General features: G+C 40.7%; 1 protein-coding gene across 1 annotated transcript in view; it reads left to right on the top strand.

Moving 5' to 3' along the window:
* LOC109030378 (high mobility group protein DSP1) overlaps positions 1 to 23,220 on the top strand; it is a 42,376-nt gene extending 19,156 nt beyond the window's left edge. The window contains exons 2-5 of the mRNA XM_019041314.2: positions 6,924 to 7,094; positions 19,267 to 19,427; positions 20,363 to 20,537; positions 21,435 to 23,220. Coding sequence (XP_018896859.1) covers positions 6,924 to 7,094; positions 19,267 to 19,427; positions 20,363 to 20,537; positions 21,435 to 21,539 — 612 coding nt within the window. The 3' untranslated portion in view covers positions 21,540 to 23,220. The remainder of the gene's footprint in view (positions 1 to 6,923; positions 7,095 to 19,266; positions 19,428 to 20,362; positions 20,538 to 21,434) is intronic.
* The last annotated feature ends 3,526 nt before the right edge of the window (positions 23,221 to 26,746 follow it).

The following is a 26,746-nucleotide window of genomic DNA, read 5'->3' as shown; positions in this document are numbered from 1 at the left end:
TTAAATTGGGAAACCAGGGTGTCTTCAAGTCCAGAAATAATACTGATTTTTTAAAGAAGGTCCGGAAGTACTGAAAAAGTACGTAAAATCCGCAAAAAGGTCCGGAATTTTTTCATTTGTGTCGCAATTTGAGCGGGAAATTTAAATTTTTGAAATTTTTCGAAATTCGTCAATTGGAGGTACTGAAAAAGAACTGCATTTTTCTTTTCTGTCGAGAAGGTACTTAATTTCTTGGGAATTTACTGTAATAGTACTGATTTTTGGTCAGCCTGTTTTAGTAGACCCCCTGGAATCGCAAAAAACGAAGCTAATCTATTCGTCGAAAGATTATTAGGAAATACAAATTGAATGAAAATGATGATATTTTGGAACATTTTTATGGTTTTAGAATGTTTGTACTTTTTTGGAAATTCCGTACTCTCTTCTGAATTTTCTCCTGCTCAAATTGTCACGTACTGTGCGTCAATCACCCCGCTCTTCAATATTGTTTAGAATTCAGGGAGGTTGTCATGTTTTTTGAGAGATCTCGCCTAGTCTCAACACGAAATTATCAAACATCGAGCATAAATATTTATGAATGGAAATTTGTTTGGTGAAAAACTGTCAGGCCGCAGATGAGACGGGGTCTCGTAAAGAAGTGCATCTTTCCTTTTAGCAGCGGCGATTTTTCCGCAAGATTTTTTTCTTCTTCTATTTTATCAGATGAAGTTACTACATTCCAACGTTGCAAAATTATTCGGCTCGCCCCCTTGAATGAAAGTCTCTTGGGTCCTGAATCCAGACTTTTAAGAAATTGACAAGAGAAAATACTCTTGATTCGCTTGAATCGAGAGCCCAGTCTCTTAATTTAAGCGGATTTCCTTTTGATTCAAGCAAAAATTCGATTGAATCAAGAGTTGTTTTTCCGATTTTTCTAAGTCTAGACTCAGGAAATGAGGGACTTCTTTTCCAGTGTCAATGATACTTTTAACTAGGAAAAAGTCTGAAGTTTCCAAGTAAAAACGTTATTAACGTCTTCTCTGATTACGCGCCAAAATCAGCTAAAGTTTGGACCAAAATTGCACGTACAATGTACATGTTTGCATTCGTAAAGTGAAGTTGTGCTCCCTCGTACAAATACGATGTATAGCACTTTCTAAATTCTCCTGCTTAAAAATGAAAGTCCACCTAAAGTTAATTAAGGTTTAACTAAAAGTGACTTCGTCTCTTTCGGTTTCAACCCAAGACATTTCTGATTTCTTCTCTGACGCGCCAAAATGCGTCGTTTCCCTCACGAAAGAACGTAACTCCATTCAAATGTTGCCAAATTTTCCCTCGTAAATTGCCTAGTAATCAAGAGAATCTTGGGCATTTCTAACTGAAATTTCCACTGATTTTCCTCTAGATTCCATGCAAAAAGAAAAATTTTGGATGAAAATTGCTCACGTACATTTATGTAAAATTTAATGATTGTTTGAGTCAATTTGGCAACCTTGGAATGAAGTTACGTTTCTTCGTGCGGGGAACGACGAATTAGCAAAATTTCGGACAGAAATCGCACGTCAATTTGCTTTCGAAAATAGGATCCTTGCGCTTTAGAAAAAATATCCGATTTCTGCCAACGTCCAGAGCTGGACCCAGCATCACGTCCAAGCACCGAGCCTTTGCTGCACACCCAAAGGCCAGAGCCCAGGTCATCAGGGTCCGCCAGGGGTGCCCGTTGGTGCTGATCCAAAACCCCCCGCCTTATTTACTTTTTACCTCGTCGAGTCCCGGTGTAGTGGCAGCGCTGGCATTTACGGAAACGCTTGATATATTGCGCCAACCGCACGGACCCCATTGCCAATTCCTCGCGAATTTAGCGATTTTCGCCCGTGGAAATTGTTCGTTTCGAGGAGATTTGGCATCGTTCCGCCGCACCCGCGCCGGGCATCGCGGTCGGGCGACTTAAAAAATGGTCGTTTTTCCTCGCGTCCGAATGCGTTTATTCGGTCGGCTATCCCGGTTGAGTTGGCACGACTGCGCCGCGCCGCGCAACCACTTAAATTCGCCGCTGGCACTTTAGCTTCAGTCCCGCCCTGCCCCGACACCATTGCCAAATGTTGACGCCTCGAACGCGGGTGCATGCTCAACTGTTGAAAAAAACGAAAGCCAACATCCAAGGCGTCCGTATTTATCTCGTCCAGGCATGCAAATTACCATTTTTTGACTTGTTCATCTCGCAGGATCCAACACACATACATACAGGGACACACAGTCTGGGAAAACTGGGAATTGACTGGGAAAATGACTGAAGTGTCAGGGAAAAATTGATGATTTTTCAGGGATGTCAGGGATTGATTACTTGTCAGGGAAAATGACGGAAGTGTTAGGAAAATATTTTAATTTCCCTTTATTCGTTCTGGAATAGATTTGACTAAAACGAAACCCAACATCCAAGTCGTCCGTATCTTTCTCGTCGAGGCATGCAAATTACCATTTTTTGACTACTTCAACTCGCAGGATCCCACACTAGGGTGGAGCGTTTTTGGGTTTTTTTTTTTATTTTGAAAATGGACATAGCACAGTAGTTGTGAAATGGTCTAAAAGTAACGCCTGAATTTTCCTGAATTTTTTCGTCAACGTTTAGGCCTCCCGGATTGACGTTGACGTCAAAATTAGCGGAAAATCCGGGTTTTTTGACGATAACTTGGCAACAATGGCAAATAAGACAAAAATGCATAGAATCAGAGTTGTTGGAAATTAAATTTCCAACAAATCACTTTCTTATCATTTTTTCTGTAAGTGCAACCGTTTTAGTGTAAAATTCGAAAACCCGTACTTTTCCGGAAATTTGGTACACATTCTCGTTCAGTCCGGGAGAAATACGGGAGAAAGAGGGCTATCTCGGAACAAATTGCGTGATAGACTTGTCCTACAAGAATACCATCATCGGGTTGGCCTGAATAACACAAAACATACAAAATGTTTTCCACGGCTCCACCGCGGAACACCCCTTAAAATGCCTAAAATTCAAAAAGGCGGCCGTGTTTAGATTATCAAGCATCAAGTTAATTTTAAATGTGCATCTCGTGTGGTATGAGGTGTCAATTCCTATGTACTTTTAGTCGTAAATTTCAAATATACTGTCAAAAAAAGCCCCTGGTCAAACGGGGTGCATCAAATCCAGGACGGCGGCCAACTTTGAACGGCAGGAGGGTATATTTGTCCAATATGCCCTCACATTCCCCCCTGATAGTTCGTCCTAGTACCACTTCTTCGCGTGATAAGTCAAGTGAGGTATTAGTTCCTTAAAGAATATCGACGGCGAAATTCCCAAACCAGGTATCTCGTTTGCAATATTTGAAAATTCCAAGAATTCTGCAACATCGCAAACCGATACATGCTTTGGTTGTTTCATCGTAATTTTGGTCGTAGATTTCCAGTATAACGTGATGAGTACCACCTGGTTAATTGGGCTGCACAAAACTCAAAAAAGACTGATAAGTCTGAAGGGTGGGAGGACTTAAGCAAGTTAAATAATGACGCAATGAGTGAAGTGAAGTATTATTCCCTGTGTAATTTTGGTAAAATGTGAAGTAAAAAATTAAGTGGAAAATGAATGGTCAAACAGGGTGTCTCAAATCCACGATGACTGCCTGTAAAAGGCAGTAGTGTTAACCAGAGGTGTAGGTATAATGCTGGAAGGCAATATCTGAACGGTGTTTGCGTGCAACATAGCTCCTTTTAGCATTACGTCTTATTTTAAAATATGTCTTATTATACATCTTCGAAAATAAGGTACCGATTTCCGTGTAAGTAATATTCGCGTTTAAAATCCTTTTATTCTCCCCGAGAACCAAGACTCTTTTTATTCGAAATGTGAATAAAGCAAATTAGGTCACGTAAGAATCATGGCGAAATAAAAAAAAAATCAATTTTCTCTAAAATCAAAAGTTGACGACACCACTGATTAAAAAATATACTGAGGAACATCATCCGGTGGTATGAATCATCAATGTTTTCATTTTTTCATTATTTTTCTTTTAGTAATAGGTAACTCAATTGCATGTAAATATCGCTTATTCAGCAGTCTCTTTTTGAATTGTACATTTATTTTGTAGTGTCGTTTTATTCATTCTTCATATGGAGATAGTCACCATCCTCGATTTCAGCTCTTATTGAGGAGTAATATTAATTGTGAACATTTAAGAAAACTGTTAGATTTATTTCAAAGATTTTTTACTATCACACTTTGAAATTTTCTGTTCTGTCCTTCACATTTAGAAGTCATCCACTTATCCCATAATCGGGAGACCCTGCACGATTATGGGGCATTTTCTGTCGTAAATTTAAAATTTACAAACAAAGTTATCTAAATTCACCGCAAACATTGCGGCATCTTAAACCCTAGTAACCTGCGGATTCGGCCCGGATTGCCAGTTTTACGCCTCCTGACCAGGTGTCATTCATCGGATCATAGATGAGGTCTTATAAAAGACAATTTAATTTTGAACCTCTAATCAAAATGCTAAACCAATATTATCCAGAGATCGTTACCTTACTTTCAATTTAAAATGTAATACACTAATCAAATTTTATAAGTTACCCTCCCGCCGTTCAAAGTTGGCCGCCGTCCTGGATTTGATGCACCCCGTTTGACCAGGGGCTTTTTTTGACAGTATATTTGAAATTTACGACTAAAAGTACATAGGAATTGACACCTCATACCACACGAGATGCACATTTAAAATTAACTTGATGCTTGATAATCTAAACACGGCCGCCTTTTTGAATTTTAGGCATTTTAAGGGGTGTTCCGCGGTGGAGCCGTGGAAAACATTTTGTATGTTTTGTGTTATTCAGGCCAACCCGATGATGGTATTCTTGTAGGACAAGTCTATCACGCAATTTGTTCCGAGATAGCCCTCTTTCTCCCGTATTTCTCCCGGACTGAACGAGAATGTGTACCAAATTTCCGGAAAAGTACGGGTTTTCGAATTTTACACTAAAACGGTTGCACTTACAGAAAAAATGATAAGAAAGTGATTTGTTGGAAATTTAATTTCCAACAACTCTGATTCTATGCATTTTTGTCTTATTTGCCATTGTTGCCAAGTTATCGTCAAAAAACCCGGATTTTCCGCTAATTTTGACGTCAACGTCAATCCGGGAGGCCTAAACGTTGACGAAAAAATTCAGGAAAATTCAGGCGTTACTTTTAGACCATTTCACAACTACTGTGCTATGTCCATTTTCAAAATAAAAAAAAAAACCCAAAAACGCTCCACCCTATCCCACACACACATACAGGGACACCCACAGGGACACACAGTCTGGGAAAACCGGGAAATGGCTGGGAAAATGACTAAAGTGTCAGGGAAAAATTGATGATTTTTCAGGGATGTCAGGGATTGATTACTAGTCAGGGAAAACCTGGAAATGTCAGGGAAAATTACGAAAGTGTTAGGAAGGAAAATATTTTAATTTACCTTTATTCGTTTTCTGGAATGGATTTGACTAGGGTTGCTACAGTCAGGGTATACCGAGAATTGTCAGGAAATTTTCAAGAGTCGAGGAAAACCTGTAATTGTCAGTGAAAATTGCGAAAGTGCCAGGGAAATTTTTTTGATTTTCCTTTGTTAGCTCTCCGGAGTGGATTTAACGTTTGTAACTACACATTTTGCCTGGAAACTATTTTAAATTATGTCTTTTTGGCCGTGTGGCATATCTTCAATCGACAGGGAATTTTACCCGTAAGTGTCAGGAAATCAGGGAAGTGTCACGGAATTTAATATTCTAAATTTTGTGGCAACCCTGAACTCAAGGTGTCTAGAACCGGTTGTTAAATCCCTGAAAGACGATGAATTTTCACTTTCCACGGTTTCACCCCTCAAGACCCTGAAAGTATCGCTCTCTAAGTTTGCATCAGTGTTTTATCCAGCGGCGTAGCGTGCTTTTCGATATAAAGATTGATCTGCCATTTACCTATGGAATAGGATCGATTATAAAGTGTTCGTTGTAATCGATTCTTTAATATACCTTCAAATAGGAAAATATCGATAATAATCGATCATTCACGCCTCGCCATTGGTTTTATCTTTGTTCGTGTTCGTTTATAACTTATATTGCGTATACCTTTGATGTGTTGATGGAAATAATGGAAGCTAAGTCGTGATGATCTCATGTTAGCTCTTTAGAGAAAATGATAATGAGGAAGCACAATTTGGAAGCATTGGAATGGATGTAGCAGGTCTAGCTTTTAGGGTGCGCAATTATCGTACTCAAATTGTCAAATGTATTGCTCACGTTTCGTAATGATTATAGATAGAAGTGCCCGTAGCACGAGCTGCTACAAGTTGTGTAACGCATAACGCTAGCACAACGTTTCTTTTCTGTTGTGGTTGTTTTTGCCGCGAGTAATAACTGGGTTTCCTCCGATGAACGAATATTTATATTTTCCCCCCAGAAAAATCAAGTATAAAAATACCATTGATTATCAGGAAACAGGGAAAAGTCCGGACATTCATAGGAAAAGTTAATAAATTTTGCGGGGTGCGTTTATCAGAAGTGAGAGTAATTTAAAGGAAAACATATCGAAGAGGAGGTTTTTTTAGAATGTTAGGGAAAGTCAGGGAATCCGATGATTTTGGAGTCAGGGAAAAGCGAAAATAGCCAGGGAAAAGTTAGGGAAAGTCATGGACTTTGAACATGAAGGAATTATGGCAACCCCGCTTGATAGGTGACGTCGATCACTATGGTTCCCAAACGTTGATATCAGATGCCCCAACTTGAAGTTGCGTTGTTTTGCACATCTGTCGGTTCGCTTTCCATCCTTTATGCTATTTCAACTCTGAATCGCGTAAAATTCTCACCACTGTCATATACCATGTAAACTCTCTTGTTGCGTTATGTGATGTCTGTTCTAGCTGGATGTTTCTAACTTTCTCTTTGCTATGTTTCAGAACAGACAAAGAAATATGCCTAGAGGAGGTAAATCAGACGCTAAGCCCAGGGGTCGTATGACCGCCTACGCTTTCTTCGTTCAGACGTGCCGAGAGGAACACAAGAAGAAGCACCCCACTGAAAACGTAGTCTTCGCCGAATTCTCCAAAAAGTGCGCCGAAAGATGGAAGGTAAGACCACAACTCAAGATGATACTTTTCAATGATCTTTTGTCTGCCAATTTCCTTCTGAGCTCCAGCTTACGCGGCAAGTAGGCGGAAACGTCAGTCCCAAGGGGACTTGCGCGCGAGGAAAACAAGGGCCGAGGTTGCCAAGGAAAGTAGGAAAATCCCTGAAACCGTTCCTTCGCCTAAGACAATGAGAGACGCAACTGAAAGCTTCAGATCTCGATCTTCTTGAAAGAAATTGCGCTAGTGACAGAGTTGCCACAGGCAGGGAAAACCGGGAAATGTCAGGTAATTTTAAAAAGTCAGGGAAAATGACGAAAATGTCAGGAAAAATTGCTGGGTCACCTTAATTTGCTGTCTAGAATAGCTTTCACGTTTCGAAGAACTCATTTTGTCCAAAAACTATAACGTTCTATTAACTGTCTGGCATATATCTTCAATTGACAGGGAAATCAGGGTAATGTCAGGGAATTTCATTTTCCAAATTCTGTTGCGGCTCTGTACTGAGTTTTTGCCTCTGTCAACTAATGCCCCCTCTCTAGCGGACGGCCTCATATCAGGAAAATATCTGTTCAGTCCGTTTTTATCAGACCTTTTTATCCATCTACCGAGGAAAATCAGTATACCATCGGAATTTATTGACGAAGCTATGGACAAACAAGACGATGGGAAAATCAAGTGATCCTATCGGCCGAAACGAGTGGTTCTTCCCGAGACAATAAGACCTTCCGTTTGCATCTCGGCGAGGGGGGCAATACTTACGGTGATACTTTCAGGACTTCAATATTCCACTGTTGACCTACCTACCAGTTGGATTTTGAACACGTATTGGCAGTTTCGTTTTGCAAACAAACCGAAGTTTGGTAAACTTGTTGGCTCACGGCGTCACCTGAAGCTCATGATCCACCTAGTCGGGAGGTCATCACCAGCCAATAAAAAGAGAGATGATGGTTGCTGCCTTTTAATAATCCGAACGGAATCGTCGAATAATCGGACGTGAAAGTTTTCACTTGTCACCAAGAGGCGAGTGGAGGCTAGAGGGTCTATTTGTCTCTGGGTTCTTCAGAATAAATGAGAAAATGATGGACTAACTTCAGGGTCTCTTGTGGGTTGCCTTTAGCTAGGCTATCACTTACCTCTCGTGTCTATGACAACCACTCGCTTCCACCGATAAGATAGCTCTATCTTCTCCTTGTCTTCTTTGTCTATCGCTTTCTCTATCAGTTTCATTAACCAGTCCGCAAGGAAATCCTCAGGAATGAATAAAATCAAGGAATCTTGACACTATATTCCTGTCAGTCACCCTTAGTACATGGTGTCTAGAATGGGAAAATCAGGGAATCTGTTCCAGAAACCGGGAATCTCCTCTTTTGCCGCTTAGGGATCATTTCGATTTCAAATTTGGCGGTCTAATATGGCCGAGCGCTATTATCAACCTTTTGAATGACACATTTGAAGCTTCAAATCATCAAAAGAATGGAGAAGCTTTCATTGACCAGATAACATAAACATCAAGAACGCTACTGGAATTAAAATTTTGAAAGTGTGCCGAAGAAATGGCTGAAATATGAATCACAATCCATATTCATTTATGGAACTCTGGCTAATTATATTCTTTTCTCCCAGAAAATCCCGGGGAAGTGGGAGAAAACTCGGGTCTTTTATCAGGAAATGAGCTCCTGAAAATTAGGGAAAAATTAGGGAATGAGCCTGATGAAAAATTTCTAGATACCATGCCCTAGTATCTCTAGTTCAGTTCCCACGATCTAACAATTCGAATACTTGGATGCTCCGTGCAAACCGAACTTCGGTCCCTGCAACCGAAGTTAGGTCCCTGCAAACCGAACTTCTTTTTCCCCGCGGGGGCGCACGAAGCGGCATCGCTGCTCGTGTCTCCCGAGACGCTGCTCGTTCCCGGCCCTGTCCTCGGCTTCTCGACTCCGGCCGCGCCGTGGCGGACTCCTCCGAAGGCTAACTGGTTTTTTTGGGGGGTTCCTGAACCCGCCCCCCGCCCGCCCCGGCCGCGGTTTCGTCTCCCCCCCCCCGCGCTTCGCGGTAGCAACCAGTTTCCCTCCCCCCGTCTCCGCCCCCGAACCCCGGCCCCTCCGCGGGTATCGGAGCGTGCGCTCTCGTTGCGCCGCCCGTGGAAATCGAAATCGGGAGCTTTTTCTTCGATTTTCGTGATCGGGCGCCGAAAGCCGCGAGTGGGATTTGCATCCAGGTGCGACGTCTTTTCCATTTTAGGAAGAGAGCGTTCGAATTTCAACGTAACTTGCAGCGAAAGAGCTTCAGAATCTTTTCCCCCTTCATCCCCTGGTGGTACAGTGCAACCCTCATGCGGGCTGATTGTTGAAACTGATCGACATAGCTTTAGACAAAGAAGACATAAGGGATATGAAGGGATCACATTTGTGGAAGCAGGTGGTTGCAATAGATGAAGGAGGTAGGTAATTGACTAACTAATGGCAACCCATGAAAGACTCTATAGAGCTGGTCAATCATTTATTCCCTTAATCTACAAGCACCGAACATCTCCACTACTAGGCTCGCTCCATACTCCCTATGTCGTTTGTATGTCGCTTTGTCTATCAATTTCAAAAATCGGCAGAGTGTATCCCACGTCTCCCCTCATAGTGTGGCAAACGTCAGGAAAAGTCGGGGAATTTTGCTGGAGGATTTCTTCATTTTTAGAGGAGGCCACACTTGAGTGTTACTGGTCATTCAGACAAACTATTAGCAAATGTGCAAGTTTTATTATTTTTAAGATGCACTGAGACAGGGCGTCTCTAGTCTCGTTCGTATAAATGCAACTGAGTGAATTTCACCTTTTCAAACGTAGTCGAGCAATTGTTTTTTATTTAAAAAAATTGCAGGAAATTCTGCCAAAATCAGTCTCTGAATGTTTTTTTTTGGAAAAGGCAGAAAATTTCCATATTTCAGTTCATTTTTCGCCCTGTGCGGGACGATGACCGCCAGAGAAAACCTGGGCAAGTCAGGGAACTTTTTCATTTAGCACAAAGGATGGAACTATACTAGTATCCTCTTTCCAAAAATTGTCCAGGGACTTCCTTTAACTCTCAAGTCGGTGAAAGGTTCATGGTTGCCACAGTCATGGAATGCTGACAGGGAATTTTAAGAAGTCAGGGAAAACCTGGAAATGTCAGGGAAATCAAAAGGCAGGGAAAAGTTGTTAATTTGCCTCTATTAGCTTTCTGAAATGGATTTGACGTGTAGAACAACAAATTTTGCCTGGAAACTATTTCAAATTGTGTCTTTTTGACCTTATGGCCTAGCTTTAATTGTTAAGGAATTTCACTGAAATGTTTTACAGGAATCAGGGAATTTCATTTTCTAAAGTTCGTGGCAACCCTGAAAATCCTTGTATTTTTCAAAAATCCGTCAGGAATTTTCAATATTTTCGCCCTGCTCAGGGGATACTGATTGTAACCCCCTCTTTTCTATACCTCATTTTTGCACCTACCACGGCTCTCGGGTAACACGGCAGAGGTGGTGGTCCCCAGGTATCTTTGCAGAGAACAAGGCGAAGCATGGCCGGTCAAGAGGTCCGCGGCGATCTCCCGCCAAGCGTCCGCGAGGGCCAGCACGCTGGGCTCACCACCTGCACGACGAGGGCGGGGAATGGCCGTGTTTATACCGAGATCGGGCACCGGTGCCAGCTCCCCCGCCCCCCTCCGTCGGGGCCCCGACTCTCTTTGTTTCTTTCGAGTCCACTAATTCCCCCTCCGCCCCGCGCGCGGGTTTAAATTTTATTCAGTTTCCAACCGGGCGGTTTTTCTCCAATTCCGAGGCGAGCGGCTTCATTGGGCCCGCTGCCCTGTTGCCCGCCCGCTGGCGCGGTGTCCACGCGGAGGCGATGTGTTTTTGAGGCCCTGCACTGACAATAGGCAGGGTGTCTACCGGTCCCCAATGTCCCCGATTATCCCCGATTTTCAAAGGGTGTCCCCGATATCCAAGAGTGTCTCCCATTTTTTTGTTCAGGTCCCCCACAAGATTACGTAGCATGGTGTCAACGATCATGGTGTCAACAAACAGTTTTTCTAAGTTTTTGTTGACACCATGATCATCCAAAAATAAAAAATTCTGACCCTTATGAAAAATGATCACGGCGTCAACGATCACGACGTCAACGAAACTTAAAACTTGCCTCAATAACACCTTTTAAATTTCAAGTCTTGTTTTTCTTGTGTTATTTACTCTAATCTAACCTAACCTAACCTAACCTAACCTTACCCAACTTCACCCACAGATTAGTCCAGATCGCTAACATCCAATCTAGCCAATGCTTCAGAAGCGTGAGTAATTTTGCTTACAGGTTAGGCAACTTTAGAAAATTGATGGCACTACCAGTAGTGAAAGAACTTGACCGGATCGAGAGAAATTTCCTATTGAATCTGATTATAAAGCTTGAAAAAAGTATAAATAGTAATGTGTAATAATGGTTTTTGATCAAATAAGATTTTATCAAGTACTGTTATGCTAAGTATTCTGTTTCAATATTCTTACAACAGTTGGTAGCAATTAACTTCTCTCATGGGGGCCTGGCGGGAATTCAAAACTAGGAACCAAAAGTCTCATTTTGGAGGGATTTTGCTTTAATTTTCGGTTTCTAAGGCTTTAAACTTCAAAAATATGATATATTATAATCTGCAAATTTTTTCAATAATGTTATCTACTCAGTATACTGATGAACTCTGATTTGTTTATTTCCACCGATAAAGCACAAAAACATAGCCCGATTATACGAATAAAGAAGGAGAATTAATTAAAATACGGGTAAACAAGGCTAAAAATTATTGAAACACTTAAAGGCAGGACGTTTCGAACTGCTACCAGCTCATTTTCAGCTGCAAAAACACATAAAAACAAGTAAAAAATTGAGTGGCGACCTGACCCCAGCCGTTATTATGAGTGGTTACGTGATAACGGCTGAGGTCAGGTCGCCACTCAATTTTTTACTTGTTTTTATGTGTTTTTGCAGCTGAAAATGAGCTGGAAGCAGCTCGAAACGTCTTACCTTTTAGTGTTTCAATAATTTTTAGCCTTGTTTACTCGTATTTTAATTAATTCTCCTTCTTTATTTATTTCCACCTTAATTATTTAATCTGGAAATATTGAACCACATAAATTCTACTGAGAGACTAATTCTTGAATTCTTCGGAACGTTTCATCCCACAAAAATCTGAAAGAGAAGTATTCTCCCGCCGAAAATCTGCTGAAAATAGCCAAAATTTCAGTTTTGGTTCCTAGTTTTAAATGCCCATGGATTTTCCCGCCAATGGCGCTCACAAAACTACTCACGCTCCTCCGCCGATGTTAGCGATCTGGACTAATCTGTGACTTCACCTTACAAGACCTATCCCACTTTCACAGAGCTTAACTTTCCCCGACCTTACCCTACTTTAACCTTACCTACTTAATCTAACCGTAGGTACATGTCCTGACCTAAACTAACCTAATCCAACTATACGTGACCCAGACCTCTCCTGTACACTTAATTTTTTAATTTTACTCACAAGGAAGATATTTTTCTGTTTGTTGACACCGTGATCGTTGACACCATGTTCAGGGCCCATTTTTGCGTTTTACTGCCTGATCACGACGTCAACAATCGTTGACTCCATGATCAGATTTTTGGTTTGTTGACACCATGATCGTTGCCACCATGCAACGTTACCCCCCACAAATGACAAAAATCGTCCTAAACACCGGCATTCTCAAATTTTCAGCGGCGCGGTATAACCTGCAGGAATTAAAAAACTGAAGCGTTGCCTGGTTTTTTGTATGTTTTCATCGGTTCAACATGCCTTGTAAAATTAGTCGTGTAAACGCTCTTATAAACGTCTTTTAACGCTCCTACTAGCTCCCTTTCTCTTACTATTTCGGGGAAGAAGTCCCAGATTTTCTTCGAAAAACACCCCCAAACAGTCCCCCCTTGTCTTTTTGTTTTTGTTCCGAACTATCTCTCGTGCCTGTAACAGGGCTGCGACAGTTAGTAGGGTATACCGGGAATACCAGAAAAAGTCAGGGATTACCTGGAAATGTCAGGGGAAATGACCAAAGTGTCTGGGAAAAACAGTTAAGCCACCCTTATTTGCTCTCTAGATTGGGTTTAACGTTTCGAACCACAAATTTGATGCGAAATATTTTTGAAATTGTCTTTCTAACCATCCGACATATCGTCACCTTCCGGTCAAAGTATCACAAGCGCCATGCGACGTTTTAAAATTTCCACCGTCATTTTATTTTTTTACAGAGAAATTGTCCAACGAAGCTGTTCGAAAATTTCACTGAATTTTCTTTGCACTGCCGATAAAATTCAGTGAAATTTTCAAATAGATTCAACCAACAATTTCTCTGTAAAAAAATAAAATCGCGGCGCAAATTTTGAAACGTCGCATGGCGCTTGTGATACTTTGCCCGGAAGGTGACGATATCTTCAACTGCCAAGGAATGGAACCAAAATGTGTCAGGGGAAATAGGGAAATATCAGGGAACTTCAGCCCCTAAATTCTGTGGCAATCCTGCTTCTTCTGCTATCACGGCAGAACAGCAATAGACCCATTTCATTTTCCAAAAGCCAAATGTTGATAGATCCCTATCGTGGACGACATTCACCCCCGTGTCGTATCCCTTCTCCCCTGGGCTCCGCGTGGGGTATTTCGGGACGGTCAGTGTCACTGTCAGGATCGGGCGGCGATGAGTGATGGCGACAACTCGTCGAGCCGCGACTCGGCTCGTTCCACAGTGGATTGAGTCAATAGGGGAGCTCGGACAAAATTTGGAAACTTCAAACGCCTGTAACTCCGTTTATACAAAACTTGAGGTTCTGAAAGTAGCTCCATCGGTTTTCTCGTGAAAATTGCTTCTAGATGTACCCCTCACAGTTGAAAATGAGACGTATTAAATATCGAAATTGGCAGTTTTAGTCAAAGTCCATGTCCGACCTCTGTAATTGACTCGATCCACTGTGCAGGGTGTCCACGAGACCGGAATTTCCGGAAAGTCCGGAAATAGTGTGGATTTTTTTAGGGACGATCCGGAAGTACTGAAAAAGTGCGGAAATTCTGTATGAAGGTCCGGAATTTTGTTTCATTTTTGTCGCAATGGAGATGTTGCATGTGTGAGGGATTTGCGATTTGACCATTGATTCTTATGTAAAAGTTCGCGAGAAACACGATGGTGCCACTGGTTTTCTCTGAAATCAACTCCCAAGCTCAAAAAAAGCTCTCATGTTGAGGCCAAAATAGAGGGGATATCCCACGCTATCCTGAGAGTCCACCTCTACATCAAAACATACTCACCATGCAAAGATACGGAGCAAATACATTAGCAGGATTGCCGTGTTTTCAGTTTTGGAGCCCCCAAATAAAGTGGCAGCCCTGTCAATGTATTTGCTCCCTATCTTTGCATGGAGAGTTTGTCTTGATGTTGAGGTGGACTCTCTGGATAGCGTGGGATATCCCCTCATTTTAGCCTCACTTTGAGAGCCTTTTTTGAGCTTGGGAGATGATTTCAGAGAAAACGAGTGGCACCATCGTGTTTCTCGCGAACTTTTACACAAGAATCAACAGTCAAATCGCAAATTCCTCACTCATGCAACATCTCCATTGACGCGATCCACTGTGCGTCCGCTCGTGTGCGCGCGTACCGCGACGACGACGGCGACGGTGTCGCGCGTGGGCGGGCCGCGAATTAATCGCCCCCCGGTTCGCCGTTCGGGGTTCGGGTTGCCCCACGCGACACTCTCCCCCTCCCCCCGCTGTCGCTCACTAGTGGATTGCGTATTGGTCATCTCGATGCGATTGAGGTCTCCTGGAGCGACACTGGACAATTTGAATACACAGGACAGAAATCTTGGAAAAATCCTTGTCGTCACTCAAAAAAAAATAAAAAATTCTTGAGATATTTTGACTCGAAGCGGCCTTTCTCTTCGGAAAAGCTTAGTTTTTTAATTATAAAGCGTCGTTTTTTTATCGTTCGGTTTAAGTTTAAAGAACAATAACAAAAATCGGGGAATCCTAGGAAAAGTTGAAGAATTCCGCAAGCAGCGTTTAGCAGAAGTAAGTTTAGTTCAGAGAAAAAAGTTCTGAAAGGAAGTTTTCTTCGTATGTCAGGGGAAGGCAAGGAATTTGAAAATGTTTGAGTCGGGGAAGAGAATACAAAGACAGGGAATGGGGAAATGAGAATATTATGTTAACCCTGCTAGGATCGACGCATAATACACATTTTGTGCAGCGCCCTTTTGTTTCGGCGCCCGGTGGGGTTGAAAGACTAACTGCCCAGTATGCAAGGGCTTGCATTCAGTATAATTCCCTTCGAAATTTCGCGACACCACTCCTAATCCTTCGAGTCGAGAAAAGTTGAGGAAATAAAATCAGGATTTCGAACTCGTCTGTAACATTTCAATTCTGAATTCGTGTGGGTATCGTACCCTGTACACAAGCTCCGGAGTGATGCACACTCCAATGTCTTTCAACAGCAAAAGCCCCCTATTTTCAGGCGCCACGTTCGAAGCAACATCCCTTGTCCTTTAGCGCACTTGGCACCCTGTGGAGTTAGGACATTGACCTTACATACCCTACGTACGCTACTAACCTTAAATACGAAAGCTCGCATTTCGTTTGATTCGATGCAGCACCCCTTATTTTTCGGCGCTTCCGGCAAAGGCCACCGCTCCACATGCAAAAAATTGCATACGCTTTAATTATTGTGAACAATTTTTTTTTTTTTTTTGGTGCATCACCACATATTTCTAGGCTAGAGTCGCTACAGTCAGGGAATACCGAGAAAATGGTGAACTGTCGCGGAATTTTAAGAAGTCAGGGAAAATGACGAAAATGTAGGGTAAACGGTAAAGCCACCCTTATTTGCTCTCTAGAATGGGTTTAACGTTTCGAACAACAAATTTTGCTCGAAAACTATTTAAAACTGGGTCTTCTCAATCATCTGTCATTTCTTTAACTGTCAGGGAATTTTACCAAAATGTTCGAATGTTTGTCGTTCGTTTCAAACAACGAATTTTGCTTGAAAACTATTTTAAATTGTGCCTTTATCCATCTGGCTCATCTTCAACTGTCAGGGAATTTTACCAAGATATGTCAGGGAAATGTCAAGAAATTCAGTTTCAAAATTCTGTGTCCATCCTGCTAGGCGCACCCGGTGAACTCCACCGGCCTACGTGCAAAGCTCTCGCTTTAATTCTCCCCGACATTTTTCGATACCACCCCTAACCAACCCCTCAAGTCAAGAAACGCTTAAGGAACAGGCGGGATGCCGAAAAAGCTCTCGCTTTAATTCTTCCCGACATTTTTCGATACCACCCCTATCCAACCCCTCAACTCAAGAAACGCTTAAGGAACAGACGGGATGCCGAAAAAGCTCTCGCTTTAATTCTTCCCGACATTTTTCGATACCACCCCTAACCAACCCCTCAAGTCAAGAAACGCTTAAGGAACAGGCGGGATGCCGAACCCGCCTTTGTTCCGAGGGGCGACACTCGAAGGCGCGGGGTAGTTTACGCCGCGGAGTCGAAAACGGGAAACATAATGGGCAATAAAACCTTCCCCCCAGTTCGCGCTCCGGAGCGATTCCCAACCGCTGTGCGGCGCCTTAATTTTAATATTTTGCGCGCGCATTTAAAGCCCCCTCCCCCTTCGCCCCTTGCCCCGCGTTCATCGGCCACTATCGACCCCGGACCCCTCGCCCCCTTTCACGCACTCACTCGGCGTAAGTTGGCATGATTAGAGACCCCCCCCCCTCCCTCCCGTCCTCCTCGCCGCCCCTCCCCCCCTCTTCGCCCGAGTATCGGACCCTCTCAAAAATCAATGGCGCCGTATACAAAACAGCACCTCACCCTCGGCGCCCCTCGCTTTCGGAGCGGGCTCCCCTCCCCTCCCCTCGCCGTGTAGCACCAGTTCGGCGCGCTCGCCGAGAGAACGGGATTTATTCCGAATTTTAGACCCGGGGTACGGGGAGGGCGCTCGACGAAGGCGCCCTTTCGAATGCACGGTCGTGTCGCGCTGCCTTGCAGCCGGCGCGAGTGCACTCCCGTTTGATTGGGCTTTCGGCGGCCGGCCGATTATTGGAATTCCTAGGTAGAGTCCCTTCATACTGAGAGTCAAGACAATGTGAATCCATTTCTGATTGGTTCCCGTATTATAGGCCTTCAAAGTGTCACAAACGGGAATAAAGATTACGTTTTAACCGATTGCAAAGATTATAATCTGGAATGGACCAGGGAATTACGGGTTCGGCAAGGAACAAACGGAATGAAAGGAAGAACGGAGAAAGGAATTTGAGAATGGGCCGATCAAAGATTACGAAAAACGTTCAATTTGTGTAATCTTTATTCCCGTTTGTGACTCCATGAGGGGTGTTGTCTTGACCCTCAGTATGAAGGGACTCTATTCGTAGGCATAGCGATAGGCAAAGGAGACGGGGAGAAAATGCAGCGATCCCATGGGTGGAAGCGGGTGGTTGCAAGGGACGAAGGAAGTGAGTAAAAGTCCTCTTTTAATTGGATTCTCGGCGCTGAGCTGATTACTGAAATTCTTCGACGTAGCGATAGATATAGGTAGGGTGGTCGGTGAAAAACCGAGAAAAGTCAGGGAATGTTAAATTCTCGGTGGGCTGATTACTGTAATTCTTAGACATAGCGATCGATATAGGCAGGGTGGTTGGCGAAAAACCGAGAAAAGTCAAGGAATGCAGCTCGACCAGGAAAAATCAGGGAAAAGTCAGGGAATTTCATCAACGGTCAGGGAAGTTCTTGCGGAGCGGGTTCCACGTAAAAATTGGACCAGCTGATCGCGTTGTTGTAGATACTGAGACTTCGAACTTCATAAACCTCAGTTAAACCTATCTCACTGGAAAGAATTTCTGAAGGTCGCTCAAGCATGCTTCTCGGGTACTTTTTGACTAAAGTAAGTGCCCTTACGTTATTGTAAGAACCTGAGCCACCCGTTCCAACCAATATGATCGCTCCGTTTCTCCATCGTCTTCTTTGTCGATAGCTTTGTCTATCAGCTCCAGTAATCGGCCCGCGGGCTGTCAGCTCAACGCGATTGCCGGGGACCGGAGTGGGGGTGATTTCGCAGATGAGGAATCTAGATTTTGGGGGAACTAATAACAAGGCAGAACCTCCGTAAAATACATGGATGAACTTCCTTTTCAAGGCGAGGAGTTTCAGGAACAACCACGGGGGGATGATCTCTGTCACACATTGGCGGATCCAGCAAATCGGCAACATTGTTTTTTCCCGTTTAAATCTATGGAAATGTATCGATTCTTGGAAAGGCCAGGTGCTCCGACACTAATCGATTATTTCACACAGGTTTAAATGGAGGGAATCAGGTGTTGCCAAATTGCTGGATCCGCCTCTGCTGTCACATTTTCTTTTCCCTGCCTCGGCGACCCCTGGGGGTTTTAAGAGTTTCTCTTAAGTGGCAGTCGAACGCTACCTATTCGGTTCTGAACGAAATGTAGTAGTAGGTTTTCCCCGGGGATGAAAACTCGCGAGGTTGGTGAAGAAGGGGTGAAAAGTTATGAAACCCTGCAACCGTCAGCACACGTCCCTTACTGCGATAGCGAAAGAATTGCACTTTGCTGCATTGTGAGGCTGTCCAGCTAGTCCCGCTGCTCCACCGTCTTTACTTTACACCTTTTCCCGCGATCAATTGGACGTATTTATGCTGAAAAGAACTATGTTACCCGCAAATCCCATGCACTTAGTTCCTTATAGCATAAATACGTCCAATTTTGAAATTGCGAGTCTCCGTTCTCATGATTTTGGAATCAGCAGATCCCTATCCTGCTAGTAATGCTGTAATCATCACTAGAAGATTTTAGTATAGAGAAAGAGACAGGCTGTGACCACACTGTTAAAAATGGAAGAGTGGAATTCGGTGCTGGATACTATGTAGTGCCGAAAAACCTCAAGTGATATGAATGCGAAGTAAAATTAACATGGTATAAGCGTATAACTCTCCGAAAATTTCCCTATTTCATGCTCCAATTTTAGTAATTGAAGATGCAAGCTAGGAACTCCTCAATTCCCCATCGTTCTACTTTCAAATGAAAGTCTTCACTGGGCTTTTTGCAAGTTGAACATAATTAAGCATCAATTGTGCTAACAATTGCTCTCTTTCTGTTTCAGACCATGTCCGACAAGGAAAAGAAGCGCTTCCACGAAATGGCAGAGAAGGACAAGAAGAGGTACGAGTCAGAGATGCAGAACTACATTCCTCCCAAGGGTGAGAAGGTTCGCGGAAAGAAACGCAAGCACTTCAAGGACCCCAATGCACCCAAGCGAGCTCTGTAAGTATTAGTTTCAAAGACCCTAATATCATGATTATTACTTTAAAAAAAATACAGAATTCACCCATCCATTTTTGTACACCATCAGAAAAGCTCAGCAAGGGAAGTATGTAACTTATTCCAAGATGAATATGCTATGAACATATTTTTCCTCTCAATTCAAGGTTCTTAGTGACTGTTAAAAAAAGGGAGAATATAATCTGGCAGAATAAACCATACAAACTACATGACGTCTGTTCTAAAATCCTGAAACAGTCTTTTGACACTCGGTAGTAATGAGTGTTAGAAATTTGAAGCCCCCAGAAGATTTTTACTCGATGAAAGTTCAGGAAATTTTGCTTTCATCCCAAGCTGAGGCATACAAGAAGGTGTCTATATGCTGAATTGTGTTTTATTTCCTGTGCAAAGACAGGAAAAACTGAGGGAGTAGAAAAAGGAACTCAGCGTCTTGAAATCGCTGTTATACTAGAGATTTTTTCATATCACTGGAATTTTTCGATGAAAACCAACTTGTAAGGCTAAATCTTGCTAGATTACATATGTGTACATCCAATCAATGCGCCTTTTGCAAATCCCTTAAACATGTGAAAAGTCTGTGGAACTTGCCATCTTCCTCCGGAGGAGAGAAGATGCGATTTTTTGATCAGTGGCCAGAGATCAGCAAGGCAGATTAGTGGGCCATTGTTGGAAACAACTTCCTGGCATATTGGCAAGACATGGCAAGTCACAGCCCTATTCAAATCATGTAATTCATCAATTTTTGATGTCTTCTTGTGCTGACATGAATTTTAATCAGCCCGCTGACAATGAATCTGACATGGTGACACTTCTTTACCTCACATCTTATAACTCAAAGATGATTGCAGGAGCTCAATTTTAATCTGAAGCTGAATTGCGAATTTTGAAGATTACTAACTGATGTTCTTAAATTTCAGGTCCGCCTTCTTCTGGTTCTGTAATGATGAACGTGGAACCGTCAAGGCAGCAAACCCCGAATACGGTGTTGGAGATATTGCCAAGGAATTAGGGCGCAGATGGGCCGACTGTACCTCAACAATGAAGCAAAAGTACGAAGCCATGGCCGAAAAGGACAAGGCCCGTTACGAAAGGGTATGTATTGTGTCACCTTTAGGAGTACTCTTGTACTTATTTCATATCCATAACACGTCCAAAGATGCAAGTGAGAGACACTAATATTGTTGTGTTCAAGTGGAAAGGTTGGACAAAATAAAAAAGTATGGAAATACTAACTTAATTCGTTCGTAAAGCAGCCATCAGTGTCACTTTATTCATGCCTAATCAGGCATCGCCATTTTAAATAGCTTACTCAGAAACTTTAATGTTTTACTATGAAGTGAAGTGTATCAACAGAAATTTTAAACCTTCTATAACATGATATCAGTTTTCTGGGGTCAACTGAATGTTGAAACTTCGTTTTTTTTTTTATGAAAAATGTTAATGGAATTGAAATCCTAGGATTCTCTTGTGGCATGGTCTTATTTATTTGTAACAGCGCATCTTTAATTTTTTATAAATGAAACCTTTCCTTGGTGGGATAATTTTGCGAGTTTTCATCAGCGTTTTCTTTTTTGAAAAATGATACTCAAAAATTTGAAATTTTGACAAAAAAATTCGGGTTTCTTTATTTTAACAGCAGCCACAACTTCGATCCACTAGAATCCAAGATCTAAAATTAATTTATGCAATTGAAGGCTAAAATTTTGGTCCCATTTTGAAAAGAAGTTTTAGATATTGTATTTGCTACAGGGATTTTCAGCCAATAGGTCTCATGTCTCAAGTAAAACGATTGTTGGATCTTGACTCACAGTCTTATTGACCGAACTTAATCAATTTTTGTTGCTATAGTATTCAAATCTATTTTAGCTCCAGGCATGTAATTGTTGATGTGAAAAGTCAAGGAATTTTTTCCCTCAAAGTTTGTAGATACCCTTGCTGAGTTTTTTCCTGTTGTCATCTGATTTCTAATGGCTATGTTTCTGTTTGCAGGAAAACAATGAGTACAAGAAAAAATCAAAGCCTAGCGTGGCACCAACCGTCGCACACGAAGAAGATATCGATGACGAAGAAGAGGAGGATGAGGATGATGACTAAGCGTTCACTGCTGGAACTCCTCCCTTGTACATAAATAGCTCCCATGCTTTCAGACTCCCTTAAATATATGTATGTAATTTTAAGTAAGAAGTTAATTGATGCAGCCCACATTGACAGAAAGAAACGACCTTGAAAGTGGAAACGTATATATAGCGATAAAGAAAACACTTGTACAGAGCATGTATTTTCAAATGTTGTTTCTCCACAGGGCCATACGCCATGCCTCTGTAGAACCTTGCTAATTAACTCAGGTGAGAAATGAATTTATGTATATGTGAAAGCCTCTCAATTTTTATTTATTCCGTTCTACGTCCTTTGTGTTCTCGACAAGTTTTAAGTTTTTCTACAGACGTTTCCGCGAGGAGCCGCATGGTTTCTTGGTTTTAATTTTTTAAAGCAAGTCTTCAAACAATTAATGAATTAATTTCCTCCTCTTCTTTGTTTTTATTGTAAGCGGGTTCAGCCTCACGGTTCCGAGTGAAAAACAGTTGTAACTCAGGGATTCTTGAAGTGGCAGTTAGAATAGCGAAGCTTTTCTCTCAAAGAGTGCTTTTCGTAAATATCTCACGTAAACTTACTCATTTTTTTACATAAAAAATAACGTTCTCCATAAGCATGCAAAACTTTTAATGTTCCGAACTTGGATTTTACCTCGTTTTTTTAAATAAAAAAATGCCATCTTTTTTTAAAAGTCATATTTTAGTTGAACCAATTTTAGCATGAAAAAGTAATTTTAATTCATGTACATAAGCTCAGAATGTTGAAGTATATGCTTAAAAAAATCTTGGATATTTTTTATGTATGGAACTGTAATTTTTGGGCCTTGTTCATGACGAAGTGGCTATTTTACCCTGTAGGACATTGTTCATTTTCCCATGATTTTAGGTTTTAACGAAGATCGTTTAAAGTTTTGCGTCTCGCCACACGCAACGTCTCTTGAGGAATAAGCAACTGTTATAACTTTCAAGATTTGTAAATGTCTAATTTTCTCCCGAGGGTTTTTTTTTCTGTTGGTTTGAATTTTCACCGCTCCTCTTTCCCATGAAAATAAACTAATTTGCTTTTTAATGTACGATGTAATTAAGACTGTAAAAATTGTAAATTAATGCCTCCCTCACCCCCTTGTTACAACTTAGCGAAAATTTGAAAAGCAAGGATTTCAGCTCTTTTCAACTAATGTTTTCGAGTCTGAAAAGCACGTTACAAGTGTCGACATTGAAAAAAATCTTAAATTTTCATAGCTATTTTTGTACAACTTTTAAGCGCTAGTGAATAAAATTTGCAGTTCCATGTTTTGGTTTTTTATTTTTTAATATTTATTTCTTCCTTTTTTACGGCTTTTTTAAGACTTAGTTAAGCCCCACCCTTTTCTCGTTTAAAACAGAAAAACCGCCCAGAATAACAGTAATTTTTAAGAAGGATTGAAAAACTAGCGAACTTTAATTTTTGTTTTCGAGTCATTCGTATGATTTGTGGGCGTACATTCATGATTATTTAAAAAAAAAGCATCAAAAATCTGCATTTAGTTTATTTTCTCTCGAGATCTCATTTCTTTATTTAGCAATTTTTATTTTTTATTATTATTATTTTTTCTCTCTTTTTGAACCTATGTTATTACTTTAGATTCGACCTCAACTTGCTTATTTATGAAAACATTGAAGTAAATACATTTTTGAGAGTATTTTTTTGAACTGGCTCTTTTTTTACGTTGTTTATCCAAAAATATTAGCCCCGATGCTATACCTACACAAGATTTTGAAACATGTAACATACTGTTGTTTTGAAAGTGAAGGACATTTTTGTTGCTGAATCACATTACAAAATCCATCACACATCAATCGAGGACTTTGGTGCGAAAAGGTCACTTCTCCATTTGAGTGTTTTAGAATTTCTATTAATAATTTATTTTATTTTAAAGGAATCAGTCTATCATTTAACTGAAGATTTGTCCCAAGGACATTGTTAAATTATGTACAATATCTGGTTAAATTTTTACCTCAACCAGCAATTTTGCCTCTGTCATGAGTATAAACGCACGACTGAAAAGTACCCTTTTTACACCCAAGTCTTCAACAAATGTCTTCTACCCAGAAAATCTTTAATACTGTTGTGATGAATACACATTAATTTTCAATTCTCCACTAACACTAACACTTTCTTTCCAACTGCAGAAGTAATTAAGCATCTACATGCAGTTTCTTGTGAAACAGTACTTGGAAAATCATTTCATTCATCAATGATGTATTATTATTCGTCGATGCTGCATCATTGTTTTTATCCCAGAAAGTTTCAGCAAAAATGAAAGAATATCTCCTTACAAAGGTCTATAGGGTCGTTATTTCTTAAAAGTTACTGATAATCTACTATTTCCTCACTGAATCATTACTTGAAACTGAAACTCATAACACAACTAGACCTTAAGCAGGTTCTAAAAGAATTGTTCTCACAATCAGTTCAGAATTGTTCGTCTCAAGAAAATTCTCTCTCCTCCCATGGGTATTCATCGTAACTTTTCCTTGTCTTTTTCAAAAATCCATTGGCATAAAAGTAATTAAACTTGCCTCTTAAATCACTTGTTTTTCAAAGTGAACGAATGAAGTTAAATTATGTTTTGTGGTTTATGTCAGTAGAAGATTCATTTTTACATAGTTACCGCACTCGAGTATCTTACTGAACTTTCTATGAAAGATTGAACTGCTTATGTTGGACGAACGTCGCCATCAAATGAGGAATCAAGTGTGAAATAGGGTCCTACAGTGTCTTAGAACTTCCTTTTACTTTTTTGTACTCTTAGCAAGGTTAAAATTGCTTTGCAGGGATATGGCAATTTGACAGAATATTCTTCACAATTTAAGTTATTTTTCACACAAAATTTAAGACCAGTAGTTTCCTCATGAAGAGATTCTCTTTTGAAATCCCCTAAATGCTGCAACAAGGAAGAGCCCATTTCCACTTTTCATCTACCACATAGTTTCCAATGAAAAGACTTCATTATAAAGTTATAATACTGAAAATCAAACATAAAATCTAGAGTATATTTTCTTCCATAGTCAACTACATAGAATTAGTGATGACTAGTTCTAAACCTTAATCCCTGAGCTCTAGGTCTGTTAATACGTAACAATGAGAATGATCACTCCTCTATTAGCTGTATACAGCAGGGCCTTTTGACTCATTATTTCCTTATTAGATCTTCAGCAATTTGTTGAAGCGTGAATAGAAAGAATCAATTTAGAATGAATCTAATCTAGTGTCTTGAAGCTTAATTGTAGGGAATAGAATTGACGTGCATCAGGATTCCACTACCTAAATCGAATTTCCATGACTCAACGTTTCCGCACACAGGAACATATCTTAATTGTGCTGTTTCAGTATTTCTGGATTACAGTTTATTTGTTGACAGCAAAACTGTTCCATGAATTTCTCTGAAATTTTCAGTGCATTTATATCACTCTCATGAAAACGGACTCTGAAATTTCCAGACCAATTCATGCGACAGTTCTGCCATGAAAAACAAAAAATTTTCTAAGAAACACTGAAAGCACAGACTAGATAGATACGTTCTTATGAGCGGTAGGCAATGAATTCTAATAAAAATCGAATAATAAACGTTTGAAAACCAAGGATAAACATGAGACCAGTCTATAAGATGACCTGTTAAACGGAGAACAAAGTAGATTTTCTTTATTGGCTCATTCTTCAATCGAACTGCTCTTTCTCAGCCAGGCAGGATTGGGAATTCGCAGTTTTTGACTAACTACTGATTGGCTACGCAACACATTGATAGAAATTTTTCAAATCAACTGTGAAGTATAAAACTGATCCATCATCTAGGGAATCAATGATACTGCTGTTGAAAGGAGAATTTGAGAGATTAATATGGAAGAAATGAAAAGTTAACTAGTTTGGTGATTGGTGAGCAAAAATAGGATGGACAAAAAATTACTGTGCTTTCAGTACCATCTTCGTCACTTCCATTTCTCATGTTCTTCTTCTTTCTTTCTTCTCTTTGGTGCTCATTTGATCAAGCCATTAATGGCTTTTATGAACCGCCCGGATTCTCTCCTGCGTGCCGGTAAGTATAACTTTTCTTAAGATTCAAGTTTTTAAAGCAGCTCAAATTGGCTTTTTGATTCCAAGAGAGTGATCTTGCTCTCTAGGAAAAGAACTTATAGGTACTGGAAAATCCTTCTTTATAAGGAAACACTTTTTAGAATTTTTCATTATTGTCTTTCATTGATCAAGTTTCCATTGCCATCAATTTTCGAGAGTACGTATGCATGAAAATTGCTAAAATGCTTATAAATGAGAGTCCTGGGAAGTTACGTTACACCTGATGCTTTGAAACTTTGCCTTTCAGTAGGCAATGTTTTCGTAAAATTTGCAGAACAAAAAATAAATGAAAACAAATCATAGCATGAGGTGATATTTAGAGAATTTCAGGAGAGTTCTCCTCTGTTAAATTGTTTCCCATCATTCATCTGGTCACCTACTCACCTAAGTAAAATCAGAGAGAGCGTTTTAGGTAAGATTATTTAAGTATTCATAATTCATTCGGTATTATACACTGTATTTGAAGTGTGAACCAGAGATGAGCTTAAATTTTTGCCCCTTCAATTAGCAGAGTATGCTGTGTGCACGTTAAGTTGCATACCTCACTGATTGAAGGAAAACGAAGTAGTCACAACTTATTTGACAGGTGAAAAACAATTCTTTTTATAAGGAACTTACAATGCCACTATTTTAATGTGCATCCAAGTTAAAGAATTGTTCTCTTTCCTGAATTATCTAGAGATTCTTCAGTAGGCACCGAGGGACTTTCCGTGAAAAGACGTGTCAGTTTGTTCCGTGAAAAGTAACTGTATTCAATAAGCAAGTACTTGGTGATAGATCAAACTTGCTAGCTGACATTCCTTGAAATCGAGCATCTTCAGCTTTTTTATAGGGCTGTCAAGAATTTAACATTTTTACAGGTCTGTTCCTTAGATAAGTCTGACTATTAAAGGAATAGATTATCATTAATTGGTCTATTGCGGTCACTCCACAATCCAACACCGAACAAAAGTGAAGTTGCTGTAACATTCAGGATGTAAAAAAAGAGTGAAAAAACATATAAAATGCCGAATTATCAGCTACCTACAGCAGTTACTTTTGCAATGCCAAGATGTACAAATAACTGCTATAATGCGTAATTAAGCATTTAGTTC

This window comes from Bemisia tabaci, chromosome 9, assembly GCF_918797505.1.
Source record: "Bemisia tabaci chromosome 9, PGI_BMITA_v3".
NCBI classification, from domain to species: domain Eukaryota; kingdom Metazoa; phylum Arthropoda; class Insecta; order Hemiptera; family Aleyrodidae; genus Bemisia; species Bemisia tabaci.
The sequence above is the reverse complement of the archived record's forward strand: the minus strand, read 5'-3'. Positions and strand labels throughout refer to the sequence as shown.